This window comes from Lethenteron reissneri, chromosome 48, assembly GCF_015708825.2.
Source record: "Lethenteron reissneri isolate LAM-NWPU_2019-01 chromosome 48, ASM1570882v1, whole genome shotgun sequence".
Classification (NCBI taxonomy): domain Eukaryota; kingdom Metazoa; phylum Chordata; class Hyperoartia; order Petromyzontiformes; family Petromyzontidae; genus Lethenteron; species Lethenteron reissneri.
Window position 1 is genome coordinate 1,055,345 of NC_083826.1, and position 12,677 is coordinate 1,068,021.

The window sequence follows — 12,677 nt, forward strand, 5'->3', positions numbered from 1 at the left end:
ATGAAGTGACGCATCCCCAGAATGAAGGGCGTGACCCATGGGTTGCCCAGGGAATGTTGTTATCTTGTTATGTGCAGAGGCGGACATGAGTGGTGATTTATGATCTCCACGAAGACGCAAATTGTTTTTGTACGTCAAGGAAGCTTCCGCACTTAAGATGTTTGGGCCTAAGTAGCTGGGGAAACCTCCACCGTACAATGTTTATAACTAAAGTGTCTGCAAACATTCTATATTAGAAACAAGTTTTGCTGGCTGGATTCTACTACAGTAAGGCCATTATCACCATCGACGTCGGCCATGACCGATCCACTGCTGGATGATTGCCTCCCCATGAATGCCATGTCTCCTGGTCCCGTGATACAGCCCATGCACCTCTCTTACACGAGATCATTTCATCGCTCCGTCTCCGTGATAGACGTCCTCTTGGCGGCGTGCTCCTTTCTTCCCGAGTTCACCACTTCCTCTATCTGCTGTCCCTCAATGCAATTCCAAGCACGCATCTCTCCATGCTCCCTCCTCTCTGCCTTTTGTTCCACCGTCTCTGTCAATGTCTGTCAATGTCTGGGTGTCGGATCGATGTGTCACGGCCGGTAGGGTCTTGGCGCTTGTGGGGGGGGGGGGGGGGGGTGCTAGGCTGGGTCCTGCACTCCCCCCCCCCCCATGTTCACTCTCCTGCTTAGTGCGAATCACTGCTATGGTGGCCCCCCACACAATGGCCGTGGTGGCGAGATGTTAACCACCTCGCCTGGTGTACAGGAGGTCGTGGGTTTGACCCCAACCCTGACGATGCCTTTGCGTGCTCTCCCCGTGGGGGTCGCGTGGATTTTTCTCCGGCTAATTTGTTCTCCATCCACGTTTAGAATCGACACCACGCGTTTAGGGTGTTTCGCTGCGATACATTTCCACGTGATGCGCGACTTCATTGGGCTATCGCTTGTGGCCAGGCCGCTTCTTAATAAAGAGCTGTACAGCTCAGTGGGCCTTACCTGGTAAAATAAAACATAGTTTAGTTTAGCTCTACTGGCCCCCCAATCTGAGAGTAGATGGAGCTGGACCTGAGAGCGGGAATTGTAAGTACGTTGAACTTCTTTTGCACCGTACATAGCCAACCGTGGTAATCGGAGGTGCGGGGGAAGGAAAACAACAACAACAAGAATAATAATGATAGCAGCTGATAGCTAAAAAGGCCACGTGGCATTTAACTCTGACGGTGGCGTAGCACGTGGTCTGTCTCCCACTATTAGGGTGGTGTGGGTGCTGGGCTCGTCATCGTTGGTGTGAGCCGGCTTCTAATCACACGGTGACACGTGCACGGGCTCGATGCTGCTTCAATATCACTTCTGTAACAAAGCAACCCCGCTTGTAATTGGGGTGACCGGTTGGCTCGGAGGTCAGGGCACTGGTCTGCCGCTGATGAGGTTCTGGGTTTGATTTTGGGTGTCAGACTTCTCTGGCAGAGTGAGGATTTGGACACTTCCCTGGGACAGGACGCTCTACATGGCTAAAGTATTAATTTGATTCGCAGTCTTTCACGACCAATGTTATGACTCGTAATTCGTTTATTTTGGGTTAAACCACAGCGTCGGTATAGAGCCAATGTTCATCTGTAACCTCCAACACCGGACAGAGCCAATGAAATAAAGTCATCACGTGGGGTAATGTGCCAATCGAGGAGGAGGAACGTTGAAACGCAAACAAAATGTTGACATTTGTGTTCGACGTTTCGCGGCTGAATGCAATCTGCATCATCAGCAGTTAACAGCAGCTCTGCTCCCGCGTTAATGTCTGTATGTACGTTGAACTTCCTTCGCACCGTACTTAGCCAACTCTACTAATCGGAGATTCTGGGGACGTACAACAAACTAAACACAAAAAGCAGTTTTAAAGAAATCAGTTTTCAGTCGAGATGATGTAAAAGCGCACAACTCCGGTGGCTTCCTAACATCGGTTGGAAAAGCGTTCCAGACGGCCGCAGATGCGCGTTTGATAATTGCGCGATGCGATGACCACCGCCTTTGTTCGATGGGCAGCCAAAAGCCATTCCGAGGATGACCACCGGGGGGGGGGGGGGGGGGGGTGTTGGCGTGATGATGGTTGATGCTCCTTGACAAGAAATTATCTTCCTGATCTCAAGGCCCTTTAACTCTGCTCCGTCAGCCCACGTGCCCGACACGATTGCCGAGGACCCCTCCACGACGAGTTGTTGTTGTTCTTGTACGACTCCCACGAGAAGCTTGCATCGACAGAATCACGGTCATTAAAATCTTAGATTATTGATAGCTCCTCCTAGGTAACAATGCATGCGCCAACTTAAAAACTGGGTAATTCAGAAAACATTTTAAAAATATAATTCCCATCAGGCCCCGTGGTGTAAAGTGCAGTCTTAGTAACTTGTGTATCCACTCTCTGACTTCTACGCGCTATGAAGAAAGGTCGCTCGGTATGGCAAAGGCTGGAAGGGGGGATGTCTTCATCCGGCAGTGGACTGATCGTGGCTGGCCATGGAGCGGATCACAGTCGGCAGTGCACACGAGAGACGCCGCGTCCGCGTTGGCGCAGACGTGATAGTATCCTGCTCTTGTCACGCTTGCAGGGACATTCTCTTCTGATTTAACATTCCCATCAAATATTCGGATTGTCATCGCCGTGGCCCCCGCAAGCATCATCCTGCTGCGGCGGCCTTTTCCCTCCACGCCATCGCCCGGCTTGTCAGCGCGTAACTTTCACTCCGGCCATTCTCGCAGCGGCGGCTTTTGGCTGTCCGTCGCACAAAGGCGGCGGTACACCGCGCCGCGCACTTTCGAGGTGCGCTCCTGCGGCCTTCTGGAACGCTCTTCTGTCCGGTATTAGGAAGCTACTGGGGGCTATGCACTGTTACATCATCATGGAGAGTGAAAACTCATTTCTTTAAGACTGCGTTTAGTGTTTAGTTTCTTGTCCTTCGCTCGCACATCCGATTAGCGCGGTTGGCTACGTGCGGCGCAAAGCAAGTTAAACGTACGTGTGTGTGTGCGTGTGTGTGTGTGTGTGCATGTGTGTGTGTGCGTGTGTGTGTGCGTGTGTGCATGCGTACGTGTGTGTGCATGCGTGCGTGTGTGCGCGTGTGTGTTAGTGAGTGTGTGTGTGCATGCGTGTGTGTGTGTGCATGTGTGCATGTGTGTGTGCGTGTGACCTCCTGCCAGCGGGCGTTCGACACTTCACGTGGCCTCAAGGTGCACATAGCCTGGCACAAGCGTTGTGGTGACGTCACCGCCACTTAGTGGCGAATGGCGGTTGTTGTTGTTGTGTGTACATATGTGCATGTGTGCGTGTGTGCCTGCGTGTGTGCGTGTGTGCGTGTGTGCCTGCGTGTGTGCGTGTGTGGTTGGCGCACTGCGCTACAAACCCGGTCACCCGAGTTCGATTCCCACTCACAGCTAACAGCAGTGACGAATATCTGGACCAGTGCTTGAGGCCTCCCTTAGGTCAACTCGGCATGAAATGTGTCCCTGTCTCAGCGTGTAAACGTCAGCACTGGAGCAACAGCGGCAGCCCGGTGCGGTGTGACCCACCCACCCTCTCGCGTGCCGTGCTCGCCCCGAGTTGGCACTCGCCAACAGCACTTTGCCCGACAGTCTGTTAGAGGCTACACGGGGGATCTTTGTCCTTGTGCGTGTGCAGCGGTTAATGGAGAGCGGTGCGGATGACAGCAGGAACCGTTGTCATCACGGGCGGAATATTGGCTACGGTCATCCTTCTCTGCATCATCGCTGTTCTGTGCTACTGTCGTCTGCAGGTAAACGGCACGTTGCCATCACACCATGACACCACGTGGCGGGAAGGGGTGGGGGGTTACTAAGAAAGACTGTAAAATAATACTTGTTTACAACTTGACGGGGATTTCTGCCCCGGTGAAGCGGCGCTGCCGGACTAGCGCCCTTGACGAGGCACCGTCAGAAGCGATCCGCGAACGCGCTGCCGGGGGTGCCGCGTGCCACAGCTACGTACATGACCGGCCGCACCTCCGATTGGCGTGGGCGGCTATGTACGGTACGAAAGAAGTTCAAGGCACGCACGTGACGCTCCGCCAACCTGTGCCCCCCCCCCCCCCCCGCCGGCAGTACTACTGCTGTAAGCGCGAGGACCTGGACAGCGACGACGGAGAGCAGCCCGACCTGACCGCGCGGCCCGCCTCCCCGGACTCGCGCTGCTCCGAGCCGGCGACCGACGGGAAATGCAACCACCTGCCCGTGGGACGGCCGCCCCTGCCACCGCCCCCCCGCGCCCCCTCCTGCCGCCACCAGTGGCCCCCCCGCGGCGACCGCGACCCGTGGCTCCCGGCGGGGCCCCCGCCGCCGGCCTCCTGGCCCGATCGGCTCGATTGCGAGCGCAGGACTTGCCGCGCGGCGGCGCGGGCGCCCTACGGCAGCCCGTTCTACGTGCACGTGTCGCCGACAGGGCGGCGTGCGTAACGGCGGCGAGAGGGTGGCCTGCTCCCCTCCGCCGATGTCTCTTCTGCCACCGCACGGATTCCCCGCGGCCGCGAAGCGGCCCGGACACTTTGGCGGATTCTCGCACAGCGTGAGCACGGAGGTATGAAGGCCGCCACCCTCGTCGTCGCCGCCGTCCCCTCCCCGCGCCCCCGCCCCGAGCGCTCGCGTCTCCGCGAGCTCCGCGAGCTCCGTGAGCTGCTCCGCCCTCCGCCGTGGAGGAGCGCGGCCCGACGGGCCCAACGCCCGTCCCGCTCCGCCCTGCCCGCTCTGGGAGGGTTGGTGGGTCCCGGTCTGCGGTGGCGAACGGAGAGGGGGGCGGAAGCCCGGCGCTGCGGCGGAGACGGCAGGACGACGACGACACCGACGACACCGACGACGTCCGAGCCGCCTCGTCACTTCGTTTTGCGTCTCCTCGTTTTTAAAATCCCTCCGACCGCTTCGTCAATTTTATCAACGTGAATGTCGTGACGTCACAGCCGTCCATGACATTTGGCCGCGGGGCCTTTTTAACGTCGAGAGGGGAGGGGGGCTTTTTTGTTCTCACGGCTGGAAATGTCGCTTGGTTATTTACACACAAACACACACAATGGGAGAGTTCGTGGGACTGTGAGACTTTTTGGCGGGGTGAACAAAAACATTATTATATCTTTATACTCCTTAGGTGTCACAATGCGTATTTGGATACACCGCTTTGTGTGTGTGTGTCGCTGTGTGGATGTCGACGGACGACAAGAGAGGCTTTTACAAAGTGGGGAAGTCGTCACCAGGACTCTAAAACAGAATTCCGTCTGATTTCGCTGATTAAACACGGCCACATGAGTGGAGTGGAACGGGTCGGCATGAAAATAAGATATTTTGTTAATATTTTACGGAGTGTTACTGAATATATATACACACACAAATATATATATACAGATACGGGGTTCCTAATCCAGAGGGATAGCCAGTTCGTTCTCCCTGGGCACGGCAGTCAACACCACGGTGAAGTTTCTGAAATCCCTGGCGCTCTGTGCACCCAGCGGCAGCGGCATCGACTCGTGCACCGCAGAAGAGCGCGCCAGGGTCGACCGCCAGGGTCGACTGCCAGGGTCGACCGCCAGGGTCGACTGCCAGGGTCGACCGGTCGCTGGGTGAAGCGAGGGGTTGGGGCGACCTCCCAACTCTCCCGAGATGTCGACTCGCATAGAAGAGTAGGCCAAAATACCCTCTCAAAAGAGGGCAGTGGGGGGGGGGTCATCTCTAGAGCTACCCTCCTAGCAGGAAGCCGCTTGCAGCAGCGGCAGCAGCGGCAGCGGCAGCAGCATCGTCAGCAGCGGTGTCACGATGCAGCGGCTGCAGCGCTGCACCTTTACCTGCGAGGATCCCGGCGTGGAGCTGTCGGTTCGTTGGGGACGGGCTCATCCCATGTCCGTGTCACCGCCACTAATAGGCGTTCACAGTGTTACACGATGCACGCACAGTGGTGTCCCCGAGTTTGATTTGTTGATATGGTTGCACGAATTAGGCTATTTTTAAGAAGAAAAAAAATAAACTATACGAAGACGCATTTGTATGAATTGTTGCATTCCGGAGGAGGGGTTTGCGCGAGCGATGTAACAACGGCTTGGCGGCTGGTTGGCTTTGGCGGGGCGATAGATGGTGATCGTGATGATGGATGTTGTCAAGTTTTTAGCGATGCTGAGGATTTGTGCGCGTGTGGTGCACGCGTGTGTGTGTGGGACGCGTGTGTGTGTGGTACGTGTGGTGCACGTGTGTGTGTGTGGTACGTGTGTGTGTGTGGTGCACGTGTGTGTGGTACGTGTGTGTGGTGTGTGTGTGTGATGCACGTGCGTGTGTGTGGTGTGTGATGCGCGTGTGCGTGTACAATTTCACCACTAAAATCCAGCTGAGCATCTGGGTCAATAATGCGTGTATATTAGTGGCGGTTGTATTCTTTGTATGACGGGATGATTGTACAGAGTTACGGAGTTGGCCTGCGAATTTGGGTGGAGGGAACAGAATAATAAATACATGTAAATGCATCAACATTTTTTTCCCCTCCATGAATCCCGCTGTGGCATATGCACGTGTGTGTGTGGTGTGTGTGTGTGGTGCACGTGTGTGTGTGTGTGATGCACGTGTGTGTGTGTGGTGCACGTGTGTGTGTGTGATGCACGTGTGTGTGTGTGTGTGTGGTGCACGTGTGTGTGTGTGATGCACGTGTGTGTGTGGTGTGTAGTGCACGTGTGTGGTGTGTGTGTGGTGCACGTGTGTGTGTGTGTGGTGCACGTGTGTGTGTGTGGTGCACGTGTGTGTGTGGTGCACGTGTGTGTGTGTGGTGCACGTGTGTGTGTGGTGCACGTGTGTGTGTGTGTGTGGTGCACGTGTGTGTGTGTGTGGTGCACGTGTGTGTGTGTGGTGTGTGTGTGTGATGCACGTGTGTGTGTGTGGTGCACGTGTGTGTGTGGTGTGTGTGGTGTGCGTGTGTGTGTGTGAAGCACGCGTGTGTGTGTGGTGCACGTGTGTGTGTGTGAAGCACGTGTGTGTGTGGTGTGTGTGGTGTGCGTGTGTGGGGGGGGAGTCGTAGCGCGTTGCGCTACGAACCCGGCGAGCCGAGTTCGATTCCCGCTCACGCCCATCATCAGTGAAGATTATTTTAACCCGTCCAAGGCCTCCCCTAGGTCGACTCAGCCTCAAATGAGTACCTGGTACGGTGTCTAAACATCGTCACCAGGGAGACGAAGGCGGCCGGGCGTGGTGCTGGCCACCCACCTCCTCGTGTGCCGTGCCGGCCGTCATCGGTGCTCGCTAACAGCACTTGCCCCCGTAGTCTGTTGCAGGCTGCACGAGGAGCGGTCTTTGTGGTCGTGTTTGTTTTGTGGTGCACGTCAACACTTCAATGTTGGCAGCACACAATGAGCACATAGCGAGTGTCGCGAATGAACGTTCCTGTAGAGATTATGTAATTAAGCGCAAAACGCTCTGCCAATATTTCACGCGATGATTTTTATGAGCTTAACGGGAGCACGAAGATGTAATTTGTTGAATATTTTTAAACAAGCTGCATCTTAATATAAACAACGGTTGCTGACTTTAATAGTATTATTAAAATCGCTGTGCGGCACAGATTACATACTAAATGAATAGAGCCCGATTCATGCAACCAGATGCTGCTGATGCTGTGACGATGTCATGGTGAGCGACACTGGGACTTGAAACCCAGAGGTGGCCGCGCCAATGCGATCTCCCGGCGTGGCAGCAGAAGCCGCGGGACAAAGTGCCTCAAGTCCCTCCCACTGCCTCTGTCCACCGAGCGGTGAGAATCGCTGCCGCGCGGTTGGATGCCATCGGGAAGTTTGCACGTGGTGGTGGTGGCGGTGGTGGTGGTGAGGGTGGTGGCGGTGGTGGTGGTGAGGGTGGTGGTGGTGGTGGCGGTGGTGAGGGTGGCAGTGGTGGTGGTGATGGTGGCGGTGGTGGTGATGGTGGCGGTGATGATAGTGGTGGTGGTGAGGGTGATGATGGTGGTGGTGGTGATGGTGGCGGTGGTGGTGGTGAGGGTGATGATGGTGGTGGTGGTGAGGGTGGTGGTGTGGTGGTGGTGAGGGTGGTGGTGTGGTGGTGGTGAGGGTGGTGGTGTGGTGGGGCAAAGTGTGGGAACTCCCGGCTCTTCCGAGACATTTGGCCAGCGTGGAAGAGTAGGCCAAAGCTTCCTAGTGGTGTGAGCAGGCAATTGTAGGGGCTGCACTTTTAACGACATTGATCCTCTTCACAATATCCCACGGACAAGCAGATGACAGTCGCGAGGAAGGAGCCATCAATGTTGCTGATCATCATCATCATCATGCTGCTGCTGCTGATGATGATGTACTCGATCATCATCGCTCTCGTCGCCGTTGTCAATGATGTAATTCATGTTAATGATGTAATTCATGTTAATGATGTAATTCATGTCAGTGATGTAATTCATCCACGTCGGCTTCCCTCCGCCTCAAGACTGCTTTATGAACAGACAGAAGAGTCTTGGACTGTTTGGCCAGTTCTGTTTTCAAGAGACCCAGTCTCGCTGGGTCTCGGTCCACACTCTGATCCTGCGACCACAAGTCTCACCGACTCTCAACGCTGACTCCATGAGATCCGTCTCCCGTCGGTTTTTTTAATCTGAAAGGAAGCAGCCACCCGCAGGGCAATTCCACGCCGCACTCGTCAAAGATGGCACTCTCGTTGAAGCGTCATCTTGCAGCCGAGCCGGGGTCGTTAAACCCGCCACCACTCGACACAGCCAATTAGTAAGGTTTGTCACGTAAACAACACATGCCAATTAGTTACTTGTTCAGCGCCCCGGTGTGTTGGAGAGTAAACCCACATTTACCGTGGCGCTTCGCTGGTAGTTACGACAACCAGCACCATCAGGCGGCAGCCAGAGTTGTAGAGAAATCCTCCTCCTGGTTCGCTCTTAAATAGAGGGGGTACATGTGATGTCGTCACTGTGAGCCTATCAGGTGCGCAGAGGAGCGACGCTCACAACAACGAGCGGAGCGTCTTGAGCGGATAAAATGCAGCAAGTTGGCACAGCAGGGGCCACAGCTGCAGCATCTACAGGTGATCTCCCATGGCACCTGCAGGGTCTGTCCCGAGACTTCCTGTCAGCGAGCCTTCGACACTTCGCGTGGTCTCAAAGTGCACCTGGCCTGGCACAGGCGCCGTGGTGATGTCACCGCCACTTAGTGGCGAATGACGGCGATTGGTATTGGTGTGTGTGTAATTGGTGTGTGTGTGTAATTGGTGTGTGGGTGTGTGTGTCATTGGTGCGTGTGTCATTGGTGTGTGTGTGTCATTGGTGGGCGTGTGTGTGTAATTGGTGTGGGTGTCTGTGTAATTGGTGTGTGGGTGTGTGTGTGTAATTGGTGTGTGGGTGTTGTCTGTCTAATTGGTGTGTGTGTAATTGGTGTGTGGGTGTGTGTGTGTAATTGATGTGTGGGGGTGTGTGTGTAATTGGTGTGTGGGTGTATCTGTGTAATTGGTGTGTGGGTGTCTGTGTAATTGGTGTGTGGGTGTGTGTGTGTGTGTAATTGGTGTGTGGGTGTGTCTGTGTAATTGGTGTGTGTGTGTGTGTGTCACTGGTGTGTGGGGGTGTGTGTGTCATTGGTTCCTGGGTTCAAATACACAGATTTAGCATGAACTAATCCACCTGATGATGATTATATCCACCTCGCTTATTATTATTAAGTTCAATAATGGATGCAGACCAAAGGACTCGGAGTGGCATGTTTCATATAATTTAATAAAACAATACAACACTGACATGACAATGATCTAATAGCCAGAACGGTTACAGCATCGACTGGGCTTTCATGGCGTACTGGGCAACACAGCTGTCTATGGAGTAATCAACTCGAGTTCAAGTCTCAGATTTCAGCTCTTACTAAAAGTTCTATTTTTGCACGTGGCGCTGTGAGTCACGGAGTTCCCAGGTTCAACTCCAACTTATCCATGAACATGTTTTTGCCAATTGAATCATGAAAACAAAGTCAACTCTCGCGATTATCATATTATCTTTCTCACAATCTGAAACAATGTTGAATAACGACAGTGATTTAATAGCCACAACATTCGCGACACGCAGCAAGGGCCCTCATAGCGTAGTGGGTGGTATTGCTGCTTTAGAAGTTGCCAACCCAGGTTCAAGTCCCACGCGAGGTTTTTTGTGTGTGTGGTTAATATCACGTGGACGAGCGGGATGGGGTTGTGTTGTACAAAGTGGCGAAGTGTACGCGGTGTCGCAGGATGATGGGGAACGACCCCATCAGCGACCCCCCCCCCCCCCCGCCAAAGGCTTGGAGGATGTTGCACAACTGCACGAGATGTGAAAGAAAGCGGTAAAAGTGTTCATGTGTGTTCAAAGTGACAGCTTCCTGGCAGCCGGAAATGGAACGCTGCTGAGATGATGGAGAACCTGGGCCAGAAGAGAGGTTAAATGTTCAAGACCGTGATTATGCGAGAGAAGTCAACATTTTTTTTAACACTTCTGAGAATTTGCAACAACACCACGAGAAATGTGGCTCCAGGCTCTGGAGACCACCTGGAGAAGATTCCAGGCAACGTGTTGACAATAATGGCACAATCACTCCAACCCAAGATCGCGGCTCCTCTCGCCCTCATCCACGTGGCGGTGACCCTCACGGTCTCGGACACTTAACGCTGTTGGGGGCGCTCCGTCTTCGCAACATGCAGCCTCTACAGCCTCCGTAGCAGTGCCTCTTGACACTATGACAACATATATAGAGATAAACAACAATAATTATTTACATTTATTTGTAAGCAGCCTTCCACTAATGTCTCAAGGCCCCTCGAGACACGAGTGGAAGGCGATCCACAACTTGCAGAAGCCAACCCTGACTGCTCTGATGACATTAACATCCAACGTGGGACGTGAATCATTAAAACATCAACTAAAACCGCGTTTTAAACATGTTGTTTGTTGTCCTTTGGCACCGTTGTTGAAAACATCTCTCGTGGTGCTGTCAAGGGGGCCCCAACTCGTGTCTCTGTCCACCCGGGGCCCGTCACGGGGCGTCCCTCGGGGCGGACACAAGACCGACTTGGGCCCCACGGAGGCGTCGACTCCACGCTGGAGACGGAGTCCAGGGCCCAGGGCTCCTCCAGGGCCCAGGGCTCTCCAGGCGTTGCGTCCCCAGGGTTGTTGTTGTTGTTGCTGTGAGCCTGGCTCGGTCTCCCCCTTGAATCCCGCAGCGCGTGCATTTATAATCTCCCACCTCCATCATCCACCTAAGGTCACCACCTCCATCATCCACCTGCTCAGGTGACCACCTCCACCGACTCACGTCTCCGGAGGCACCACAGCCCCGAGTCTCACCGGGTGCGCTGCCACTCTGCGTCTGCGTCGCGTGTGTTGTGGTCGCGCCTGCATCAAGAGAAGTCACCTGGCTGGTCTTGCGGGTTCCCGACCTGTGCACGGCATGGCCACGTGGGTCTGACAATCACTCCCACGTGTGGTGCGTACAAAGCTGAATTACACAGATAGAACACGCCGCCTGTACACACACACACGTGTGTGTACGTTATCGTGTAGGTGTGAATGTATTTGATGTATAGTGGGGAGCGGTCGTGTATCGGTTAGGGCACCGAACTACGAACCCGGCCACCCGAATTAAATTCCCGTTCACGGCCAACACCAAACAACATAAAAAACGAGACGCTTTAGTTACAGCAAATCAATGCATCGCCCATCCAGAACTTGCATTGGCCAGTCGAGATTGTCTTCGATGCGTGCGGCAGACCGTGTCGTGTACGCGTCTGTCGTGTACGACCAGAATGTTGTTCATCGACCTCAGAGAGACACACGCGACGCAACTATCATCAATGCTCACACGATCCTGGTCATGCTGCTGTTGGGTTGGCAGATGTGCACAAGCACAATTAACGAAACAAGCAACTCAACACCTTCCGTGTCAACAGTGGCCTTAAAATATATATAATAGGCGACGTTTCGGGCAATTGCCCTTCGCAAATAGCGGCTTGTGACTGGCAAATGGGATGCGCTAAGACCTCCCTGCCCTTCGGTGTGGGCGCGACATCAAAAGCCCCCCCCCCCCCGCATGCTCCGCTCTGTATTGCGATCGGCTCCTCTGCAAATTGGTGCTATTTGAACGAATAACCAGACGCCTACTTTTCTGCTACCCAATTCAACGGAGAGCTCAGGCAGTGGTGTTTCTGATAGGCCAAGGCCAATATTGATCATTAAGGCATACACTTTACCCAATGAAACGCCAACGCATCTCACATTGGCTGTACAACAATGGTGTCTTTCTTCATGACCAGCCCAGCCATTCAAAACCCCATTAAAAGTAACCCAAGCGTACATAGCCATCACAATCTACCACGTTGTCTGTAAAGACAGTGGGACATTTTTTTAAGTTGCCACTGCATTCAACACTATTCGCGGGACTTCAGATGACCCATCGATGTGTAAATCAATGAAGGTGCAGCCGTTCAATTTCCCACGCCAATGCTGGTGGAAGGGCCTCCACTCGAGGGGAATTCTGTCTCAAGTGAGGTTGTTCTGCTGTGGGTCCCACTGTGGCCCTGAAACTCGTGGAGTTTCTCTCAAGACAAGGTCCACGGTCTCTTGGTATCAGCTTCCCTTGCTTCCTCAGCCTTTCCGAAATCCTCTGGGAGACCTGTGGGCGAATGAAAGCCCCCCCCCCC

The 12,677-nt window shown here is 54.1% G+C and overlaps 1 protein-coding gene across 1 annotated transcript in view; it reads left to right on the plus strand.

Annotated features, from left to right (window-relative positions):
- Positions 1-4,579, plus strand: part of FAM163B (family with sequence similarity 163 member B) — a 24,415-nt gene extending 19,836 nt beyond the window's left edge. Inside the window, 3 exon segments of the mRNA XM_061571830.1 lie at positions 3,661-3,775; positions 4,101-4,436; positions 4,438-4,579. Of these exon segments, the coding sequence (XP_061427814.1) occupies positions 3,683-3,775; positions 4,101-4,436; positions 4,438-4,578 (570 nt within the window). The 5' untranslated portion in view covers positions 3,661-3,682 and the 3' untranslated portion in view covers position 4,579.
- The last annotated feature ends 8,098 nt before the right edge of the window (positions 4,580-12,677 follow it).